Source organism: Leguminivora glycinivorella, chromosome 20 (assembly GCF_023078275.1).
Source record: "Leguminivora glycinivorella isolate SPB_JAAS2020 chromosome 20, LegGlyc_1.1, whole genome shotgun sequence".
Classification (NCBI taxonomy): domain Eukaryota; kingdom Metazoa; phylum Arthropoda; class Insecta; order Lepidoptera; family Tortricidae; genus Leguminivora; species Leguminivora glycinivorella.
The window spans coordinates 10,081,375-10,106,411 of NC_062990.1; the positions used below are offsets into that span (position 1 = coordinate 10,081,375).

General features: G+C 35.8%; 2 protein-coding genes across 6 annotated transcripts in view; both read left to right on the forward strand.

Moving 5' to 3' along the window:
• LOC125237008 (GTP cyclohydrolase 1) overlaps window positions 1–4,685 on the forward strand; it is a 48,049-nt gene extending 43,364 nt beyond the window's left edge. For all 5 annotated transcript variants that reach the window (XM_048143923.1, XM_048143925.1, XM_048143922.1 and 2 more), the window contains 4 exons: window positions 1,234–1,335; window positions 2,373–2,538; window positions 3,621–3,737; window positions 4,303–4,685. In XM_048143923.1, the coding sequence (XP_047999880.1) occupies window positions 1,234–1,335; window positions 2,373–2,538; window positions 3,621–3,737; window positions 4,303–4,432 (515 nt within the window). In that variant the 3' untranslated portion in view covers window positions 4,433–4,685. The remainder of the gene's footprint in view (window positions 1–1,233; window positions 1,336–2,372; window positions 2,539–3,620; window positions 3,738–4,302) is intronic.
• A 4,652-nt stretch (window positions 4,686–9,337) lies between these two features.
• LOC125236985 lies at window positions 9,338–24,790 on the forward strand. Its single transcript, XM_048143898.1, has 3 exons — window positions 9,338–9,442; window positions 15,112–16,090; window positions 23,775–24,790. Coding segments are annotated over exons 2-3 (972 nt in total). The 5' UTR covers window positions 9,338–9,442; window positions 15,112–15,119; the 3' UTR covers window positions 23,776–24,790.
• Window positions 24,791–25,037: the final 247 nt, after the last annotated feature.

The window sequence follows — 25,037 nt, forward strand, 5'->3', positions numbered from 1 at the left end:
AAGCAAAAATAATGGCACCGTCGGAAGATTTAAACATTATTGCAATAGATATCGTGTCATGACGCACTCGCGGCGAACTCACTACGCGTTCGTTTCGCTTTCAAGTCGCTCACAAATCCTAAGTATGATAAGGCACTCCCGCCATATACCACGGCTCATGGGAGCCTGGACTCCGCTTTAACAAGAAATCCTTAGATATAGGCACTAGTTATACGAAAGCAACATTTTAATCATTTTCTACACGTATGATAACCTAACCACAAAATTAAAATTTTGAAAAAACCCCCGACCGCGACATAGTGGACCGATTTTCATGAAACATGGCTAAGAACACTCCCGACTAACTCAGCTTTCAGACAAAAAAAACTAAATCTAAATCGGTTCAACCGTTCGGGAGCTACGATGCCACAAACAGACACACACACAGACAGACAGACAGACAGACAGACAGACGGACGGACGGACGGACGGACGGACGGACGGACGGACAGACGTACAGACGGACAGACGGACAGACGGACAGATGGACAGACAGATAGACAGATAGACAGACAGACAGACAGACAGACACGTCAAACTTATAACACCCCGTCGTTTTTGCGTCGGGGGTTAAAAAGTTAAAAACTCATTTCTTTTAGTAGAATGTAACAAGAACCGTTCAACCGTATTTAAGGGCCGACCCTTTTTGTCTGTAGGTACTCTAAAAAGGACCTTTTTATACTTGCATATGTTTGATCAACAAAGAAAAGATTCCATTTCCACACTGAGAGAAAAAACGAGCAGTAATCATGTTCGTTCAACAAGTTTTTTGGTTAAAATAGCGCCTACGTCCTCTTTAGTTCAAACAACAAGTTAGATTTTGTTATGTGTACATTCTACAAGTTACTTGTCATTTGAATCAACAAGTCGATTTTATAAAAACAACATGATAAATATTGTTTTAAACATATGTTTGGCTGATTCAACTGATTCAATTTTAACAAGTTTGATCTTGTTGTTCGTACAAATTCGACTCGAATCATCAATATTGTGATTTATTCCGTTTACTAAAAAATTTTTGTTTCAAACAGATAAACCCGCGAAAGTCGAACTTGTTAAATTCACAATGCAAACTTCTCTCAGTGCACGCGTTTATAATTTAGCTGTCAACATTCGTTGTTAGAGTTTTTTATATTCTGCAAAAAAAATTGACTCAATGAAATAGAAAATTTCTACATAATAATGTTGTTTCAGGTTTAGGAGAAGACCCAGACAGGCAGGGCCTGCTGAAGACCCCCGAGAGAGCCGCCAAAGCTATGCTCTTCTTCACTAAGGGCTACGATCAAAGCCTTGAAGGTATGTGCTACTTATTTATTTTTTCTAAAGTATAAGTAAGCCTGCCTGGTAAGTGGTAAGTGTAAGTTGCCTGTGTGGTGACGGGTTAAGAATTTCACCACCCCCTTTCTTCCCGTGGGTGTCGTAGAAGGCGACTGTGGGATATGGGTTAAATTGTGGCGTAGGCGAGAGTCACTGCAATGTCACAGTTTCATTTTCTTTCAACCCTTTACTTGCCAAGAGTGGCACTGAAGCTTTAGTAGTTTCATGTGCTCTGCCTACCCCTTTATGGGATACAGGCGTGATTGTATGTATGTAAGTAAGTACTAGTATTGACCCTTGTCTTAACCCCTAGCCCAATAAAAGGTCTCTCGTTATATTTTATTTCGAATTTTTATTATTACAAATTTAAATAATAATAATAGTGCATATATTGTAATAATGCATTTGACTTAGCTTTTCACGTGAAAATAAATCAATAAATCTTATAAAAAACGTTTTACAAAAAACTTACCTGAACTAGCGAAAAAAGTTGATATCACATGATACATTGCTGATTTAAATTTCCAAGGCGCTAAACCCCTCCACTGCGTCGTTGTTTTTCTCGAAAGTCCGAAAGTCTAGAATGAATGCGAAACAGACCTATTTTCCGTTTTTGCCTCTTTTACTTTTAATCGTGCCGGAAATAGCATTATAAAATATAATTTTGAAGTTATCAACCGTAGTTTATATTAATAAATTATTTTTAGTCTTATTTCACCTTACCTTAGCCACACCTCGGACACTTGCGATCAAATATATGAAAGAGGCGCGTTCCTAGAACACATTCTAAGCTCGTGTACGTGAACGCGTACCATGCTTGTATGAGTGAGATATGATAGGTCGACTGTTCACGTTTTTGACAGGCGGTAACTGTGAGGTAACCGAGAAGGGGTGGGCTGCACTTTCAGTGGGGAGCGATAGTGGCCAAACTATACGATAGTACTCTTTATTATACTGTGCCTTAGCAGAAACACATATGGGTACCGCAATTGCTAAACCATCACAATTATTTACAGAGGTCCTAAACGAGGCGATTTTCGACGAGGACACAGACGAGATGGTGGTAGTGAAGGACATAGAGATGTTCTCCATGTGTGAGCACCATTTGGTACCGTTCTACGGCAAGGTCTCCATCGGGTACCTGCCGCAAGGGAAGATCCTTGGACTCAGCAAGTTGGCCAGGTACGTCATCTTAACGAATTCATTGCGATAGTCTCTATGGGCAAGCATTATGTGGTACCGTTCTACGGGAAGGTCTTTATAGGGAACCTGCTTCAAGGCAAGATCCTTGGACTCAGCAAGTTGGCCAGGTACGTTATCTTATTGAGTTTATTGCGATAGTATTCATGTGGAAGCACTGTCTGGTACCGTTCTACGGGAAGGTCTCTATAGGGTACCTACTTCAAGGCAAGATCCTTGGACTCAGCAAGTTGGCCAGGTACGTCATCTTCACAATGCAATCAAGATATTCTCTATTGTGGACACCATTGGGTACCGTTCTACGGGAAGGTCTCCATCGGATACCTGCCGCAAGGAAAGATTCTTGGACTGAGCAAGTTGGCCCGGTACGTCATCTACATAATGCAATCAAGATATTCTCTATTGTGGACACCATTTGGTACCATTCTACGAGAAGGCCTCAATAGGGTATCTGACGCAAGAGTATCCTTGGGCTCAGCAAGTTGGCTAGATGGATACCTTATCTTTTCTGGTTTAATATGTTGTAGATATGAAATTGAACCGATGCTCCGCGGACTCCTGGAAGCAAATAAACAAATATTAGCAAATTTGCGAAAAAGTTTCATCTTTTACATAAGTGAGTTAATCAGACATTGCACTGTAACCGATAACCTCGCCAGCCAAATGTCGTGCATGACCCAAAAATAAATACTAAAGTAGGTAACAGTCGACTTCCTTAGACGGTGTAGGTCTCTTAACACCGCGAGAGTAAAGGGGTAGTAAAACACGTGGAAATAAAACTGAATCATCATCCTCCTTGCGTTATCCCTGCATTCGACGCGGCTCATGGGAGCCTGGGGTCCGGTTTGATAACTAATCCCAAGATTTGTCACAGACACTAGTTTTACGAAAGCGACTGCCATTCGACCTTCCAACCCGTAACTACACCCTATTAGAATTAGTCCGGTATCCTCACGATGTTTTCTTTCATCCAAAAGCGACTGGCAAATATCAAAGAACATTTCGCAAATTCAAATAAAACTGATTAAATGAACATAACTGACCTAGTTGTCATTAATTTCCAGGATAGTGGAGATCTACTCTCGCCGCCTGCAGGTTCAGGAGAGACTGACCAAACAGATCGCTATTGCCGTCACCCAGGCCGTTCGACCGGCGGGCGTTGCCGTCGTCATTGAAGGAGTGTAAGTATCTTCTAAAAGCCAGTCTAAGTGTAAAGTGTAGTTCTTACTTACAGAATGACCATTACTTCTCCTTGCTCCACACACATCCTTTCTGAGCGTACCTTATACTATATATTATATTTTTATTCTGACCCAAAGCCTACTCGCCTTCTGCAATATACTTAATAGTGTAGAAACATTAATTATTTATTGAAGACATTTTGGAGCCTGCATAAATAAATATGCAAAAGTAACCTAAAAAGGACCAAAGAACTTCCGTTCTTTAGAAGGATACTTGTGGCTTTGCAGGAAGGGTCTTTAATCTTTATGCTTCGAATGCATTACGGACGTTTTTATCTGTGCATAACGGAAATCCGTCATTTTCTTCAACAAAACATCAGGAACCTTTAAGCATGGAACGCCCTAATCCTTTTAGGCCCACTTGCACCAATTACTTAACTCAGGGTTAGTGGGCTGTCAACTATCAAATTCCATATAAAATGGTGGGTTAACCCTCCATTTTCGTTGGTGCAAGTGGCCCTAATACACCTACTTCATGAAGTTAATATCCAATTTTCTCCCACAGTCACATGTGTATGGTGATGCGCGGAGTCCAGAAGATCAACAGCAAGACTGTCACCTCCACCATGCTGGGAGTCTTCCGTGACGACCCCAAGACCAGGGAGGAGTTCCTCAACCTCGTGCACTCCAAGTGAGACGTCTATACCGTTCGCTCGAGCCTTAAAGTCCCCCCTTATTCGTAAACGTTCACTGAAGTTCACAAGGTGATGAAAATCGTTTGTCCCTTTCTGACGTATTGGTATGATTGAATTTTTTTTTATCGTCTTCTCAACTTTAGTAAACGTTTATGAATAAGGAGGTAAGTTTAGGTGTAATGCCTGAGTGCACGCCCATATTTGGTATGCTGCGGGGCGGTACGCACTTGCAAGTCAAACAATTGAAAATCATACAAGTGTCCTGAGTTGACGCTGGATAGGGTGGACGCACGCTCCCCCACCCCGCCGAATACTCCACTCCGAGCGTTCACTCAGGCCTTACTCTAAGTGTTCAGCCTTTAAGACTTGACCTCAAAGGAGCGTTGAGACATTGATACTCCATTCGGCCGGACCTTAAAGTCTCCAGTCTAAGCCTAGAGAAGTGGAACCTTTAATATTTGACCTTGAGTCTTTGAGCACTGAGCCGTTCGGTCGAATCATATATTCTGTAAGGTTCGACCTAGCGCTACACTATATTAAAAACAGACCCATACGGTCGAGCCTTAAAGGCTTAAGTCGTTAAGGCTTGGACTAGAATATTAAGGCTCGAGCGTCAATCTGAACTAATATGGATAAATGCAACTTTGATTAGCTAAATAAAGCTATTTTTATAAAGATTTGCTAAACGTCTTTAATCAAACTAAATTCTTAGTTCTATTTCTTCTTCTTAATTTCTAGCGTTTTACAAATCTTTATAAAATAAGCTTTAGAATTATATAATGCACGAAATCACTACGCTAAAGATCCGTACAAAAACTTTCATTTTTAATGGTTTTTTTTTTAAATGTATGTTAATACCTACAGTACAAAAAACAGTAATTTGGTGCATTGTTTTGTTTTTTATTTTTTATTGGCTGCTTTTTTATCAAAAAGCGTTGTTACTTTTTCTAATTAAATTAATTTAAATCCAGATGCAAAATTGTTATTATCTTTGAAATACATTATTTTTGTTGTTTTGTATTCCGTTTTATATTCCTTTGGTTTTTTCTGTATTTATTCTGTAATTAATGTTACTTTTCCAGTATTTAGGTAATTTTGTAAACGGGATTTTATAACTGCCTTAGTTTTAGGTATATTAGTTTGCTTTGCTTGTGAGAATATATCGTTATAAATATATTTTTGTAATTGAAATTTACTTAGGTAACCTTATACAAAAAAATGAGCAAAAGTTTACATGACAATAAAATAGGATTTTATGAGAGATATGGTAAAATATATTGCCCAATTACCACGTTTCTCATAAATTAATTGAATTTTAGCCTTTTTAAACTAATTTATTTATATTTATGTTGTAAAATTGGAAATAAGTGGACCAATCCATTTCTTTTTAATTTAAACAAAAATCTCAAGTGATTCATGGCTGATACTTGACATTTTTGAAAAATAAACATATTTTTGATGTTTTATTTATATAAAATTTATATTTGTGCCAATGACGTTGCCTTAAAATTACGAATGTAATAATTTTTTGATGTTTTAAATTATACAAATAATGGATGTAATTTGAAAGTATTCTCATTTAAACAATAAAGGTTTTATTTTAAGTTAAATATGTTATTTTATTCAATAACCCTTTAAACACAAATTTCCTATCTGATAATTTAATAAGCGAATGGTTATAAAATATTTTAATAAAGTGAGTCATTATTCTATGAAATACGATTTATATTCATACAATGGTATCTCTCAATAATAAACTCTCTCAATATTTATATGGTAATATCTCTGCTTTGCCTAAAGGTTGACTGGTAGAGAATGCTGTCTGGCATTAAGTTCGCCTTTTGTACTATAAGTTTTTCTTTCTTTGTGTACAATAAAGATTAAATAAATAAATAAATAAATAAATGGTCCGAAATATTTTTTTTTAATTAATTGATGGTCATTATTAAATTAAATGAAACGCAAGAAATAAATGTTACTAAAACTTAATACCTAAAATAAAAATAGAGTTCTTTTGTTTTGACAAGCTTGATCAAATAATGTAGGAACTAATTTTAAGCAGTAAAATAAAAAGTTGGATACAATTTTTTATATACCTATGTAAGGTATATAAAAAAATGGGAAACAAATAAATGGGTAAGTCCATTTAATTTATTTCGTGTCTTTAATTTTATTTTGCATTTAAGATATTTGGTACCATTTAATTTTAAAATAGTTTATATGATTTTATTACATTTATTTGATAAATCATATACTGACACGTAATACCAACCATTCACGAAACAAATAGTATTTTTTCTGTCTTTTTATTTCATCATTTATAATGTAGTGTTTGAACTGAAATATTCCAAATCTTTTTTTTTACTGTTACGCCTTGATTTTTTTGTTTTCCACCGTGTTTTTTTTTTTGTTTTCCGTTAAATTCGACACGTAACGACGTAACCTAACGAGGTTCATTATTATGTAGTAACCACCCTGTATAACTTTTAGTTAAATTTGCAAAAAAAAAATTTCTTTCATTTTCATACATAATAAATGAATTTATTAATGTGAGAGACCCTTAAGAGTAACATTCAAGTTAGTGTCAAGTGATTGACGGCACATGTCAAATAACATTATGAATTGGTAAAGGCTGTGACACACATGTTCAGCAATTATCTTTATTTTTTTAATAACTCGATAACCGCAAGAATTAAGACGCTAGTATCTTAGAGAAATTAATTGTATTTGATGTAATGAATCTTCAATTCAATAAAAACAGGGTGTATATTAAAATAAATTACCAACATTACAGCTAAAATTAAAAGGATACACAAATAAACTGCTTTCTGTCGCTTCCGGTGCAAGTATATTATTGATTTTTATTCACATTTTTTTTATTCTTTGCCAGTATTTTTTTTATATTTAATTTGATTTTCTTAATTTTTGAGAGGTGATTCTGGCTCGCAATATATTATAATACAATTGTAAAAAATTACATTTACTTATTGTTTGTTTTTTTTTCAGACCAAGCGTTGGTGTTCTTCACAGTTTACCTGGTTTTAAGCCTAGCGAATCAAAAGGTCGATCTCATCTTTAACACAGATAGATCGCGTGAAAAAAAAAACGATGTCTAATAAATTACCTACACAAGTATCAGTATACTTAATAGTTTTTTATTGAGCTCACACTGTACAAATATGACTTTAGTATTTTATATTAAATTATTAGGTATGTTCATTTATATTCATTTAACGAAACGAAAAAAAATTACATGAAACGTAGTAAAAAGTTATTCACTTACCTGTAATGTGAGTCACAGGATAAATTAAGATTATTGATGAACATTTCGAAGAAATGTTTATTTTTGTACAACAAAATATATTATTTACATAACATAAGTATATAAACACTTCGAATGTTACTAATTATACAACATATATCATATCATACGAAATTTAAATAAAATTGCTGTGAATAGAAATTGTCAACAATGTAAACAAACCTTTATATAAAATATCAATATTTGAGCACAAATTTATTATTTTAAAGGTTGAAGATCATAATGTGATATGAATTGATTAAATAAGACATGGACTTAGTAAGTATCTGATGAGTTAGAATGGAAATCAAAGACATTTTGACTACAAGGTTTGTTTACATTGTTCACAAATTCTATTGACGGCGACTTTACACGAATATATTTAATTCAATTCAATGCTTTATTGCAATTCATATGTACACATAATGATCTTCGCCTAAGTATAATATAGTCTCAACATGAACCCTGAGAGGGCATAGCAACATAATATATAATTGTTAAAAAAAACTAACTTAAATAAAACAAAAAATTACATTACATTACAAAGATTTACGATAAAACCTTCGAAAATGTGGCTGAAAGGCTGACTGTGGTCCAAAATAACTTACCTACTATATTTAATTATGCGTGACTTTCATTTGACCTTCCTAACACCTACTAAACTAGAGCATAATTTTATAAAATCAGAGCTAAATCTAGTAAAACCAAAAAGGATATACCTAAGTAATACATACATTATTGGCATTGGTATTAGGTATTTAGTAGAACTGGGGCCCATTTCTCGAAGCTATAAGTTACAATTTACAAGTGGTTATCAATGTCTAATATGACCAGTTGGAAAGAGTCTTCCGCTTGTAACTTGTAACTTTCAGTTTTGAGAAATGGGCCCCTGGGCTATCGATGGAAGGTTTTAAGGTAAAGAATTTTAATTAAATGTCAAATAAACTAATTTGAACATACAGGTTTGTTATTTACCTAATCTAATATACCGAGTTCCTTTTATTAGATAAATGCTAATCACTACATCATTAGCTAAACGCAGATGATGAATATTAAAATGTTGATAAAATAGTGTGTTTATTACCAAAACTATAAACAAATCTCATATGTTAATGAAGATATTAAGTATAACTACAATAAATAAGAAAAATAAAATTGCTAATGCAGTTTAAAATTCGACACAGACTGTGAATATCGTTTTACAAATCACAAAGCAAGAGTGAATAGGCTATTACTGAATCGGCGAGCTCCATCTTAGACTCTGTCTTCACTTTCCATCAGTGGGCTATTTTACCACAGTGACATTAACACAACACTGACAATTTTGTGCCTATTTCTGGATTGATAAGTAACATTATTACTCAACGTCAGTACTTCCCTGCTGAACAGGCAATGAACGGAGAAGTGTATATTAATAAAAAAATACTTCTAAGAAACGTGCATGACGGAGTACAATTTTAACTAAACAAATTGTACTACGAATAGAAAATCGTAAAAATTCGAAGTGATTAAGAAGCTATCGGGGATCTCAAAAACGGCAGCGAAAGGTGTATAAAAAACCTAAGATACTAGGTACAATGAAAATGATACTAAACTACTTCGGAGTTGGGGAGCTTCGGAAATTGACGATAGAAATGAAGATTCGAATATCACTCATAGAGATTACGATGGTGATTTCTTACAGAGCAGCGAAAAAGTCGAGAGGATTGGTGAGTTAAACAATCTGTTGCCAATATTAATATGGACTTATTAATAACGTAAAACGTGTCTACTTTGCGCCAATATTTGCTCCACGTTAAGGAAATTACAAACATTTAATTCATTAATCGTTAAGTTTTTTAGTAATTTGGAGCTTAGTTTCCCAGAGGGGTGAAAAGTAGGCACGTTTTACGATACTGATAATAGCATATCTAATCTATATTTAGCACATATCCATTAGCAATCGTTTATGTATCACAGCAAATCATAGTTATTTAAATTATGTGCAAAATTACATTTCGGAAATCCGCACATTTAATGTAATGTGGACTTCGTACATGACCGAAGAGTGTTTTAAATTGACACGAGTTACGAATTTCCTACTCGCACATGTATCGTACGATGTTTCTGCGCTCTAGTACGAGCAAAAAGCACCATTTCTGCTGAAATAGTTATTTGTTTTACAAGGGGGCAAAGTAGTTGTTTAACCGCACGTGCCAATATTGATACCCGAGCAAGCGAAAGATTCCAATATTGAACCGCGAGCGTAGCGAGTGGTTCAAAAAGTGGAATCTTGAGCGTTGCGAGGGTATCAAGGCACGAAGGTTAAACAAACTTTTCCACCGAGTGAAACACAAAAATTTTCACCACACCAACACGAACAAAATACTGACTATAAAACATCAAAATAAATGAAATCCATAAATTTATTCAATATTTATGATTCAAAATCATCATTTATAGGTAAAATCTAGCAGCCAGATTAAGACATCGAGTCAGAGAATTTGTATGAAATTACTTTGCCCCCTTGTGGATAAAATGCAATTTTGCTATCTGTTTTCGAATAGCAAAGAAAGACTTTACCAGTTGCAGGATGTCCACTTTCTGGAAAGTCAGGGAAAGTCAGGGAAAAGTCAGGGAAGCTCATAGTGGTCATGGAAAGTCAGGGAAAGTCAGGGAAATGATTTGGAGGTCAGGGAAAAACTTGGCACCAAGAAAAAAAATCAAAAAGTATTGAAAAAATAATATGATTTCTTGACATCCATGACAGCAAAGATGGATTCCCGGTAGTGATTTTAAGGCAACTTAGAATTGTCTCTTTAGACTTTTTATGACAAGTATAGTGCCTGGCCCCGTAGCCGAATGGCATTTCTCCGACGCCAAACGAAAGCGATACGCCGCTGGCTCTGTCGCGCCAATACGCAAGCGCGATAGAGATAGATATCTACTAGCGCTTCGTTTCGTGAGCGTTTCGTGAGCGATTGTGCCATTCGGCTAGCCACCCTGGCCTCTAACCCAAATTCTAAGTATCTATCCGACGTTCCAAAGCGGAGTTCCTCATAAAGCCAATGGCGCAAAACGTCACATAGAGGCGCAATTTTGTATGAGTCAAAGGAGCATAATAAGCCTGACGATAAGAATCACTTTGAAACCTAAAGGTATGTCGTGGCAAAACACCTAAATGGGCACCCCGACTCTGACAACAGACAAAAAATTTCGCGCTCGCTTCGCTCGCGTTTTCCTCTTTTAGATAGGTCGTATTTATAAGCTCCAGTCCTCACGATACAGGCTAGACGTAGTGTGAGGGCTACTGTAAAGTTTGTTCCAAGAAGCTCTTGTATATTTCTATTGTTTATTTTTCTATTATTAACTAGGGCTGTATGTAATGCAAATTTGGAAAATAAAATGTATTGTATTGTATTATATTGTATTGTATTTTAGTTCTTGGTCAATACTTCACGCTCACTACGCTCGAAATCTCGTTTTCATTTCAAGCCTGCTTTCCTGCTCGCTCTGGTACTCAATTTTGTTTGTTATGTGCTATCAGCTGCAAAAGTGCATGGCGAATTTATCAATGAGTTCATTTATACTTTTTCCATGCAATTTTGCAGTTCACTGTACGTAATAACTACTATCAGCCCCAGGGCCGTATAAAAGCTCATATAACCCGGCAACCTTCAAATCAAGAGTGAACAGGCATCTTCTGGGCGAGCTCACTCCATCGTAGGCCACGTCTTTGCCTTTGGCTAGTCTGTGGTCAAGAGTAAGCCCATTTATAATAAATAAAAAAAAAAATAAAAAAAGGGGAAACATTTTCGCGCTCGCTGCGCTCGCGATATTTTTTTCTACCATACCATATCCACGGGTGCCGAAACTCAAACTCGCTCTACCCTGATAGAGTGCACGGGCCGGCACTGGTATAGCCAAAAGTAAATTGCGATAACTACCAACTACAGATTTCGTTAATGTTAATTTTATAAAACCAGAAATTAAAGTTTAATAGTTAACATAGAGGTAAAAAAAACCGTAGGTATAAAAGTATGAACTGCCTTGCAAATCTTAATATTTCGTACTTTACGTACGTGAGAAAACAAACATATTCCAGAAAAAAAACTCGTGTGACAGACGCACGAGTGAACCTATAACGGTTCCGTTTTTCTAAAAAAACTGCTTTTTTTCAGGTTTTTTTTAAGACTAAAAACCGACAACCCTGAGCAAAAGAGCTAAAAATGTCATCATAGAATGAAAGTTTGGTCAGGGAAATTTTCTTAAATGGTCATGGAAAGTCAAGGAAAAGTCAGGGATTTTTTTTTGGGTTTAGTAGTGGACACCCTGAGTTGGTGTGGTGAAAAATATATTATATTATATAATATATTTTTCAAATCCTATCTCGGTAGGTGCATGATCATTAACTTTCATTTTTTGTAATTAGTTTTATCTGGGCTCGTTTGGTTTTATTCCTATGTCTTATCAAAAGTTACCAAAATAAGAATTATATTAATTTATAATTATAATATAAGACAGCCTATCTTGTCTGAAAAAAAAAATCAACATTTTTTGTGCGTGCGTACACACACGTCCATACTTTAATATTATAAGTGGGAAAGTGTGTCTGTTTGTTTGTCCGTCTTTCACGCCAAAACGGAGTGACGTATTTGTGGAGATATGGTGTAGATCAGCCATTCTCAAAGTGTGCTCCGCGGACCCCTAGGGCTCCTCCCAGCCTCTCTGGGGGCTCCGTGTGAATTTTGGGTACCTGATATGCAATTTCAACTCTCTTCCATAAAACCAAATATTCACCAATTGTTAAAAAATAAAAAAAACTGCTTCATGTAATACCTCACATTAGAGAATCTAGTGATTAGATTTTACTATTATGATTGCTTATTAAAATAAAGATTGCAATAAAAAAAAATTAAGGGTTCCGTCAGATGTTTTATTCTAAAAGGGTTCCATGGGAAAATTGAGAAAGTTTTCAAGTTTCCATGAGAAAGTTTGAGAACCGCTGGTGTAGATAGTTGAAGTGATGGAGAATGGCATAGGCAACTTTTTGTCCCTTTCTGACCCCCACTACCCTAAAATGGGGGGAGGGGGGATTTGTATGGAGCATTACGCACTTTTCGAATTTAACGCGAGCAAAGCCGCAGGCAAAAGCTAGTTAATTGTGAAATACCTACATAAACTTCTTTTTTATTTTTCAGAGGCAAAGGTTACAGATTCGTGATAATCAAATGTTTTAGTTATACAATGACTACCTATTCTTAATTTGCCAGATAAACGATAAATAAAAAAACCGGCCAAGTGCGAGTCGGACTCGCCCACCGAGGGTTCCGTACAAACTTTCTTTCAAACTACCTAGTAAAAATAATCTCATATTTTCATATAAGTAACTCTAATGACTAGAAGACAAAAGTATAGGCACTAATGAGTATTATAGTGTATAGCGCCATCTCCCGGTCAATTTGCTAACTAATTTGCGCGACCTGGTTTTTCAGGGATAATTCTTTATAATGTTAACCGATTTAAACAGTTTTTACTTTATTGGACAGAAGATGGTTTACGTAACATCTCGTATTAATTTGAAGTACGATATACATCCGCAAGGGTGTGTAAATTGAAAGTAAAAATGTGAAAAGTTTTTTGTGAATTAAAAAAAAAGTTTTCAAGATACAAACACGATTATATTTTTCCTGTAATATTTAGCATAAAACCAATGTTTCCTAAAATTTTCATAATTTTTCGTTGGTAAACTTCGGAGATAAGGGGGGGGGGGGACGGTATTTTTTTTTACATTTTCCTTCAAAATTCTTTTTTTTTCCACAACAAAAAAATTATAAAAAATAGTTTATTTACGTTTAATTTAAGCTCTTTCTAACGATACCCCACTTGACCTAGTAACTTGAAATTTACATTTTGCCCCCCTTTCATTTTGGCCATTTTCTACAATTAAAATTAATAAATTTAAAAAAATTATACCTTCTATTTGTAGAGGTTCACAATGTTCACAACTATTCCAAATTTCAAGTTGATAGCATAAGTAGTTCTCGAGATATTTAGGAATGTGACAGACGGACAGAGTCGCACCATAAGGGTTCCTGTTGTACCTTTTTGGTACGGAACCCTAAAAAGGTTAAAATGTCATGCATATATGTTAGGTGTCACTGAAGAAAGAGTTGTTCATTGTATGGAGATTGTCTGAACGGGTAAGTTGCCTAATTTCCTTGTAACCTTCTAAATTATATATATATTTTTTTTTTCAGACTTTATTTTTAATTATGCATTAACATAAATTCATTAGGTATAACAAATCATGTTGATAAAAAACGTAGGCCGACCACGACACAGACAGCCTTACAGTTTTTGCATTTACATTTCTGAAAAAAAAATGTCCGCCCGTACATTACAGGTAGATATTGGACTAACAAACTATACCTACCTTACCTATTTACCAAAATGTATAATACCTAGGACTAACTGTGTACTACCTATTTAACAATATTTATAATACCTAGGTGTAGGTACTGTATACATTACAAACAAAATCACACAAAACAGACAAAATTATACAGCGGGCCGATTTTTGAGTCTCACGCGTTTGAATTCAGAAAATTTTCACTGAAAATAATTATTTATTTATTTATTTAAAAACATATTTCAAAGACATTACAGATAAATCCAATGTGTCATGAAACTTAAATAAAAAAAACAGTAAATTGAACATGAAAAAAAAACAAACAATAAAAGTTTACAACTAAGTACTTAAAGCAAGCTATAATAAGCAAGTCACCGTTTTCAACCGGTATTTTAGTGACAAAATCCCGTATGCGAGATTCAAAAATCGCCCTCCATGTCCCGAACTATAAAATTAAAATCACTTTTTTTCGTAAAAACAACATTTATTACATCATTAGATGTAGGTTTTTCAAAAATATCGTATCGTTTTTCGACCTAAGTACATGAATACTTTTGTAATCTATCTCTCCCAATGAAAACAATATTACGCCCCCCTCTAACTTTTGAAAGAAACAAGTAAAACATTTTACTTAAATAAAATTTCGCGGAATAATGAATTCTGTAGTCTGTACATAGAAATTATTTTGAAAATGTTCTGCACCATCCATAATAAGTACGGTAACAATACATTAATGTTAATTACATTATTATGAGGGTATTCATTACATTTTTTTGAAAACTGAAACTGTTACGAATTACTTACTTAATTACTCACGTTTATTATTGCTATTGGTGGCGTGTGTCGAATCATATGATGATTCTTCATCATGATAAAAATGCGATGTGTTTTTGATATTTTTTTAATACTTTTCTTTTTTTTATTTGCCGCATTTATTGTGTACTATATAATGTAAATTCCGAAAGTTTAATAATCGTTTATTTGCAGGATACAAAATGAGGGTCCTTCCATTCATCTGTCTGCTAATCGGGTGCTGCCTCGCTGCCCCGAGCGACTCCAACGAGCACAAAGCCCCTGAAACCTTTGTCTTCAATAACTTCATCAAAGAAGAGAACGTCATCTACACTGCAAAGCATGATATTGTCAGAATCTTCGCGCCCATCAACCAGTTCCCCAAACACGACTTCTGGTCAGACTTCGTTGATGTTAAAGACAGCAGCGAGGAGGAACCTGAGAAGCCACGTCAACTCTTCATCGTCGAAGCTGATATCGACAACGGTAAAGTAACAGAACAAGGATTGTACTTCTACAACAACGGTACTGTCACTAAACTCCTCGACAACGGCAGAGACGCTATCGCGAACAACGATAACGAAATCTACTTCGGAGCTAGCGATGGTATCTACAAGTACAACCAAGCTGCCAACAAGGCTGAGAAACATGGCTCCGTCACTGACAACATTATTCAACTAGCTTTCTTCAACTTCACAAATACCATTTACTACGTAACAGCAAACCATGAAGTCTTCAAGCTTAACACTGAAGCTACGGCTAGCGAGAAAGTAGCTACACTCAAAGACGTGCAATCTTTAGTCTTTGGTTACGACAGAAAAGCTTATTTCTACGACTCCAAGAAGGATGTGTACGTTTATGACGAGGAAAACAACGTTGCACCTAAAAAAATCGAAGGTTTACCTGAAAACATTGATAAAATCTCGCTGTCTTCTCCTTTGTTAGGAATGGAAGAAGGCGCAAACTTACTTGTTGATGGTGTTTTATACTTGATCAAACCTGATGGGTCCTCCAGCATCACTAAAACTAGAGTGACAGGCAAGCCTACTGCCTACGAGCCTAAGCCAACCTGCCATCAATTTTATGCTGAGAACAAGAAACTGTATGAAATTGACACCATGGCTATGTTGATGCAACTGGGCGCCGCCGCTGAAGGTCATCATCATCATTCATAGTATGTGGATATGTTTTGTGATTTAGATATAACAGCAGTAACAGGTCAAACTTAAGGTACATCATATTTATATTGTAATACGTTTGAGTTTTGTAATAAACATGTAATTATTTTATTATTTTCTTTTACACTTGGAATACAGTAAAATGGGGTGAATAGGGATGCCGGGGTCTATAGGGACGAGGCTTAAAATGTGATTTGCTCTGCAATTTCTTTAAACTACAGAAATCGTATTCATTCAATTTGATGGATCCAATGGGGACCCCATTGGATCCATCAAATGGGGACCCCATTGGATCCATCAAATTGAATGAATACGATTTCTGTAGTTTAAAGAAATTGCAGAGCAAATCACATTTTAAGCCTAGTCCCTATTCACCTCGGCATCCCTATTCACCCCATTATGGGGTGAATAGGGATGCCGAGGTGAATAGGGACTAGGCTTAAAATGTGTTTTACCGGACATTTACTAAATATCTACTTACACAAAGTGTATCATAAGAATTGAAAGATACAATTTGAATAATTTCTGTAATATTTTTTAAAGAAATTGCAGAGCGAATTACATTTTAAGCCTCGTCTCTATTCACCCCGGCATTTACTGTCTGATTAAGTACCTACGTTCGCCAGTTGTGGTGAAAATTATAGCAGTCTAACATATACTAAGTACTCTTGATACTTGAGAAACAGGTTTCATTTCATGTCATAGTCATAGTCATAGTACTTTATTCATGAACAATATAGCATTGTGTCTAAACATATAGAATAGTACACGAAAAGAAAGAGGAACAAAAAACACTGCAAAGTCCCTTCATAAAATTTTTAACTTAAATATTTAGAATTAATTTAAGTTGTCCGATATAATTGACTTAAAATATAGTGCCCGACTGCCCGAGTGGTGACGGGTACAAGAATATTGTCACCACCCCATTTCTTCCCGTGGGTGTCGTAAAAGTCGACTATGGGATACGGGTTAAATTGTGGCGTAGGCGAGAGGTTGGCAACCTGTCACTGCAATGTCACAATTTCGTTTTCATTCAACCCCTTATTCGCCAAGAGTGGCACTGAAACTTGAGTAGTTCCATGTGCTCTGCCTACCCCTTTATGGGATACAGGCGTGATTGTATGATGTAAAATATAGTGATGAGGAACATGCCTACTTGCAAAGACGACTTTGTAGCGATTTTTATCCATAATCTTCTTTTCCTACATTATTTCTGTAACTGTCACACTTTTCATGAAAATGTATAAAATTTAAATACATATAGGGAGATATACCTACATACAGAATTACAGATTTTATGATTTTGTCCTCTGTGTTTTCCTCTCAAATGTGATAAAAAACATTGTGTGTAACACAGGAGGTAAGGATTTTGAAAACTCGTGTCTATAACCTGTCTCCAGCTTGCGGCTGTCGCGAGTTATTAACACTCGTTGACAAAAGTCCCCTTACCTCCCTTGATTTGTTGCACAATTAAGGGCATGGTTAAGTTAAATAACTATGTAAGATTACGTTCCTTTAAAAAAAGCCTTTGGTAACAACACACTGTTTGTGAATATTGAAACAATTCCACTATTTCCTTATTAACCCCCGACACAAAAACGACGGGGTGTTATAAGTTTGACGTGTCTGTCTGTGTGTGTCTGTCTTTGGCATCGTAGCTCCCGAACGGATGAACCGATTTAGTTTTTTTTGTTTGAAAGCTGAGTTGGTCGGGAGTGTTCTTAGCTATGTTTCACGAAAATCGGTCCACTATGTCGCGGTCGGGGGTTTTTTCAAAATTTTAATTTTGCAGTTAGGTTATTTTTGAGTCAAAACTTTAGTTTTCAAGGAAGTGGATCCTGATTCAGTGCCGATATTTGTGGCCCGTGATCTACAAAAATTACCACCAACATCGATCGACCATATAGATTGTGTGACGTTATTGAAAGATATCATTAAAATAAAAAACGAACTAAATTGTCTAAATGAAACATATGCAACAGTTTCTCAATTACAAAAAGTGCAAGCGGATTTAGATACCTTAAAATCGACGTCCATTGTTAACCATTACAATGTAAACGTGAGAAAAAGAGGAGCATATTTATTCGATAGTGGGCCTTATGGTTTACCACATAGCATAAATTCGGAATGCGCGGGTAGCTCTGTAACAGCTGAGCGCGACGTTGAGACCGTTGAGGCGATCGACGATACGACCGAAGTATCAGCAAACGAGTCATCGCACCCCTCTCTGTCGCTCCCGCGCGTAAGTGATGCCGCGCAAGCGAACTCTGTCTCTACCTCTATTGCGCATGCGCAATCACAACATGGCGTTGACAGCCAGAATCTATGCCTCTCTCAGTTGAACTCATCTGAATCTGTAACGGACATTGTGAACAAAGAAAGAAGTGAGAATACTAAAAAAAAAATGCCTAGTTTTGCGGACGTTGCTCGCAAGGAGGGCCAGTTTAAAGACAGTGAACCAAGTGAAGATTGGATCAAAGTGCAGAGGAAAAGGTTGCGAAATCGGTTCATCGGAAATACTGGCAAAGCAATACCGCAACCGGGAGCGAAGTTTAAAGCCGCCGACATTAAAGTGCCGTTATTTATTACTTTTGTAAACAAAGAATCTACTGAACAGGATATTTCTGAGTACATCTTGGAAAAAACTAGCGAAGTGGTTACAGTGGAAAAAATGACACTAAAGAAAGATCGACACTATAATTCATTTAAAATGTACGTGTATAAACATAATCTACACTTGTATTTAAATGATAATTTATGGCCAAATGGTGTCAGTTGTAGGCGTTTTATACGTTTCAAGAAGACTGACAGCGAAGAAGCAATGGATGATTCGAAGTTAACCTCTAAATGAATCAGGATAACATCATATTTATCAGTTATAATTGTAAAAATATTAAAAGAAGCTTTCACTGCGTCCGGGAACTATGCAAAAAAGCAGACATCGTGGCGCTTCAAGAAACTTGGCTGTACAGTCATGATATAAATATCTTAGGACAAATAGACAACCAATTCAGTTTCACGGGCAAGTCTTCAATAGATCTCTCCAGTGGCGTACTCCGCGGAAGACCGCACGGTGGCGTAGCTATTCTTTGGAGAAGCAGTGCGTTCCGTAACGTATCAGTGTTAAAGTGTACCAGTGAGCGCGTAGTAGCAATTAAGGCCTCAACAGCTGATTCACGTGAGATTATAGTTATGTGCGTATATATGCCGACTGACGAATCGTGTAATCTTCCACTTTTCACGCAGTGTTTAGGAGAAATGAACGCTATTATTGAGGACAACAGTGTCGAAAATGTGTATATGTTAGGGGATTTTAATGCCCATCCGTCAGCATGTTTTGGTGAAGAACTTTTCAATTTTTGTCACGAAAGGAGTTGGATATGTGCAGATGTGGTGCGATTAGGTATATCGTCTGACACTCATACATATGTAAGTGAAGCGCATGGTTGCCGTAGATGGCTGGACCACTGTGTGGTAAGTACCTCAGCAATGTCTACCATAGCAAATATTGAAGTAGTTGATGACATATACTGGTCGGACCACTATCCATTAAAAATTGTGTGTAATATGAAAATTATTAAAAATAAATTAAGTTTACAAAACGAATCACAAAATAATATTGTATGGGGTCTTAGGACTACAGAGGAATCAGACCAGTACCATGAATTATGTAATAAGTATCTTAAACAAATACATTTTCCTTATGAGTTAAATCAATGTGCTGATAGAATGTGCCACAACATAACACATAAAAAAGTTATTGATAAATTATATTCTGACATTATATGTGCTCTAAAGAGTGCAGCCGTGGACAGCCGGGCACGGACTCACAAGGCAGCTGTTAAAGGAAAATGTATCTTAGGGTGGAATAAGCATGTCGCTGACGCACATAGACAGGCCAGACTAGATTATAAAATGTTTGTACTTTATGGAAAACCTAACTGCGGGGTGGTGTATGAAAAAATGTGTTTGAGTCGTAAGGTTTTCAAATCTAGACTGAAATTTTGTCAAAATAATCAAGAACAAATCCGTTTTGATATACTTGCCTCGCAACATTCCAAAAAACAATTTAGTAAGTTTTGGAAGAGTACAAAAAACTTGAATGGGAAGGTGGGCCTGCCTGCAAGTGTCGATGGGATAAGCGACCAAAAAGATGTTGCAAATGTTTTTAAAGATCATTTTAAAGTATTCTCGCCATGCCCATCGTTACACAATGTGGTCGGAGACACGCTTAACTCTGGTTATATACCTATCCAAATTACTAGCGAACAGGTTGTAGATGCCATTAAGAACATGAAAAGAGGTAAATCGCCTGGCCATGACGGGCTCAGTATTGAGCACCTCCAATATGCAGGTGTTCATATTGCCGGGCTGTTGTCAATGTTATACACCACATGCATAAGACACGCATATTTGCCATCAGATCTCACTAAAACTTTAGTTATACCACTGGTTAAAAATGGTACTGGTGACCTGTCAGATAAAACTAATTACAGGCCAATATCATTGGCAACAGTACTGGCAAAAGTCCTTGATAGAATATTGGATGTGTATTTAAGCCGGCAAATTAAATTAAATGATGCTCAGTTCGGGTTTAAAGAAGGATTATCAACAGAAAGTGCTATTTTAGCATTAAAACATACCGCCAGCTATTATGTTGAGAGGGAAACGCCCATCTATGCCTGTTTCTTAGATTTAACTAAGGCATTTGACTTAGTGTCTTACGATATACTGTGGGCGAAGTTAAGAGAGAGAGGCATTCCACCTGAATTAATAGGTATATTGTCACATTGGTACAAAACTCAAATTAATGTAGTTAAGTGGGCCAATGCCTATTCTGATCCATATACACTTAATTGTGGCGTGAGACAGGGCGGTTTAACTTCGCCTAGGCTCTTTAATCTATATGTTGACCAGCTCATCGGCAGACTCAGTAACATGCATGTTGGATGTAGAATAGACAACACAAGTGTTAATAATATCAGTTATGCTGATGATATGGTGTTGCTGAGTCCGTCGGTAGCGGGTATACGTAAATTATTGGAAGTGTGCCAAGAATATGCTGTGGAACATGGTTTAAAGTACAATGAGAAGAAAAGTGAATTTATGGTAATTACAGGTAAAAATAAGGGTCCGGCGACTGTGCCTCCTATAATCTTAAATGGAACTGCTTTGAACCGTGTTACCAATTTCAGATATTTAGGTCACATAGTGACTGAGGATTTAAAAGATGATATGGACATGGAGAGGGAGAGAAGGGCTTTATCTGTTAGAGGTGGCATGTTGGCGCACAGGTTCGCTAAATGTAGCATTGAGGTAAAAATTACTCTATTCCGATCATATTGCCAATGTTTTTATACTAGCGGCCTGTGGACCAACTTTAAGCAGAAAACCTTTCACTCTCTTAGGGTTCAATATAATAACATCTTCAGGGCCCTGTTGAGGCTTCCCCGATATTGTAGTGCCTCTGGCATGTTCGCGAATGCGCATGTAGACGACTTTTATGCCATTATGCGAAAGTCTAATGCTTCAGTGGTGCACCGTATGCGGGGAGCGGCAATGGGATCCTGAAGATGATAGCAGAGCGTTTCGACTCTGACATTTTGGGGCGATATATCGAATTACATGTGTACAAGCATGTGATTCGGTAAATCACTCAATTCACTTTGTAGTCATTAAAATATGTTAGTAGATTATAAGAACGTAACATAGCATGTAAGTGTACACTAACAACTATGGACTGTAATTGTCTGAAAATAAACAATTTTTATTTTTATTTTATTTTTATTTTTATTTTATTTATTTACGCCTACGCCACAATTTGACCCATATCCCATAGTCGCCTTCTACGACACCCACGGGAAGAAAGGGGGTGTTGAAATTCTTAACCCGTCACCACACAGGCATATATAGGCTAGACTTTTATATCAAGTAAATAACTATTGTATCGTCATTAATAATATGTATTTGAATACTTACGAGTCTTAGGACCCACTGCACGTGGCTGACGTGGCCCGTGGGCAGCCACGAGAGCGTTATGCGGATTAGAGACTTCACACACACCAATCGTGTATGTTACTAATACTTATTGAACTTCTTATTATAAAAACACAAAATAGCGAATCCTACTAGCAATACAGTGCGTAAACGTAATAAGGGCGATAAATGAAACCAGGCGTATAATTCAATATTGTTATCATTAATTAAGAGGTGTTTTTAGGGTTTGATGTACTCTTAATTTTCACCCCATAATGAATTTTTGAAAAAAATCTTAGCAGCAATGTACTGTAAACGTGGTTCCGATGACAATCAATGACAACTGTCAACGAGCGTTTAACGGGAGTGTGTTTGCATTACGTTGCGGGCCGAATTAATTTGTATGGATAAAAAAAATATTTCAATTTTAAGTAAAAGTTATCTAATTACATTTTATACGTCCTATACTCACCACCGTTAAGAGGTTCGCCCGTATTAAGTTTACACCCTGTTTAATATAGATAGATTGTTTTTTTCATTCTCAGAAGTCGTTGGTATGAAAATTACCAACACCACATCATTATTTCACTATTTGAGGCCCACAGGGCTACCCTGCAAAACTCGGGCATAAGAGTTGTTTTAAAAATGAACCTTAAGTTGCCCAAATTGTCTGTTTCATACGCACCTATACTCGTAATTATTGTAAATTTCATCGACATCGCAATTAGCCGTTTTTCTTAAATTTATGATATTAAGTATGCAAATGTATACAAAAAATTAATATGATAGATTATTTTCTGCTACTATACATATATTATAAATGTGAAGTGTTAGAATAGTATACCGACTGTAGCGAAGTATATTCATATTTTGGACGAATAAAAATAATACTTACCTTTTATTCGTAAATAATTATACTTATATTAATAGGTCAAGCTAAATCAATATACATAAATTGTATGTTCCTTCTATCTAAGAATAATAGAATGATAATGACAAGCGATATAATAATAATTCCTTATAATTATTTAGCTGAAGCACAGAGCTGAAGGGAATGGGGAACGCATTCTATTAAAACATAATTATGACGTTACTTAATATAAAATCATATTAAACTTATATTGACCGGAATATAGGCTGTGATTACCTTTTTGATTTTTGAAAACACGGTTTTCCGTGATCAAGCATGATGCATGCAACTGCGTCGTAATATCGGGAGCTCGACAAAAACAAAAAGATAATCACAGTCTATATTGCGGTCAATGTAATCTTAATTAAAATAACCGTGAATCATTCAAAACTCTAAAATCATATTATTGCTCAATATTCCGACATATCGGAAATTAATCACTGCTACTGCAATTAAATAGAATTAAAAAAGTAAATTTAATCCAATATTTACATTCTAGATACTAATATTTTTATTTCACGTTTAACGTTTGCTACAGATTGTTTGTCATAACAGACAAATGCCATTTCTATTAAGTAATAATTTATAAAATATCTAACAATGTGGCATAAAAAGCTTATATTTAGTCCGTTTTCACATTATCCGATCGGATATCGGATGTGGGAAGGATTTCAATGGAAAAAATCCAAGATGGCACCTGTAGTGTTTGGGGTATCGGTCCTACATCCGATATTGGATCGGATAATGTGCAAACGCACTTATATGCATCAACTCATCTTTTATTTCTCTTTCAGAGTACCAAATGAAGATCCTACAATTTTCACTCTGCCTCCTAGCAGTCCTAGTGGGTACTATCACGGCTAGTATTCATGATATCGTGGTCACAGAAAACTTCTTCAAAGATGAATACATCGTCTACACTAGCCAACACGACATCGTCAAAATATACGTCCCCTTCAATAAAAACAACTTCAATGATGATGGCCCAGAGTCACTGTTTTTTGTAGAAGCTGATATTAATAACAATGAATATACGTATAAAGGATTATACGTTTTCAAAGACCATAAAGCCACAAAAGTACTAGACGAAGCTAGAGATGCTGTAGCTACTAGTGAAAATGTAGTTTATTTTGGAGCTAAAGATGGTATTTACAAATATAACAAGGCTGATAATAGTGCTGTAAAACATGGCACTGTTAATGACAATATTATTCAACTAGCACACAACAAAGTGACGAATTCCGTTTATTATTTAACTGCAAATCATGAAGTGTTCAAACTAAATAATGAAGCTACAAGCAGTGTTAAAATAGAACAAGCAAAAGATGTACAAGCTTTCGAATTCGGTTTTGAAGGAAACATGTATTACTTTGATTCTAAAAATAATGTTTATGTATTTAATGATAGAGATAACTCTGAACCTAAGAAAGTTGTAGGTTTGCCGTCTCAAGGCAAACTCAGGATGATTGCACCCTTAAACGGGATGGAACAAGGTTCAGTTATACTTGTAGATAAGACAATATATGTTATCAAGCCAGATGCTACTGTTACTAGAGAACTCAGACCGCAATTCAAAGTCAGTTTGGATGTAGAATTAACTGCCTTCGGGCCACAAGCAACTATGCTACAATTGTACGGTAAAAACAAGAAACTGTATGAATTTAATATGTTTACTATTGTGAAGAAGTATCCGGAATATTTTAATTGAAATAGGTTTTATACGAGTTTGTAAATCTTTTTGTAAAGCGATTGCAATATCTGTTATTATAATCGGCGAATAAAACTTAAATATTACAGACATAAAGTGAAAGCTCTGTTTTATTTATTTAACTTCACCTATCTTATAAGTCTTATAACCGACTAATTATTCATTTTATAAGAAAATATGTTCTCAAGTAAAAGGTCTCGCACGCAAAGGGACGTCGAACTGTGCTAATATATTATTGTAACAATGCTGAGCCGAGTTCGGCCAAATCGAAAAATAACTTCTGACTGGGCATAACAAGACTATGGTAATTAGATTTTATTTTGTAAAATCAGACTGGCAACCAATATTT

What these genes read in the sequence shown, in the direction of transcription:
- LOC125236985 (XM_048143898.1), top strand. Translation starts at nt 15,120, where the DNA reads ATGAGGGTCCTTCCATTCATCTGTCTGCTAATCGGGTGCTGCCTCGCT.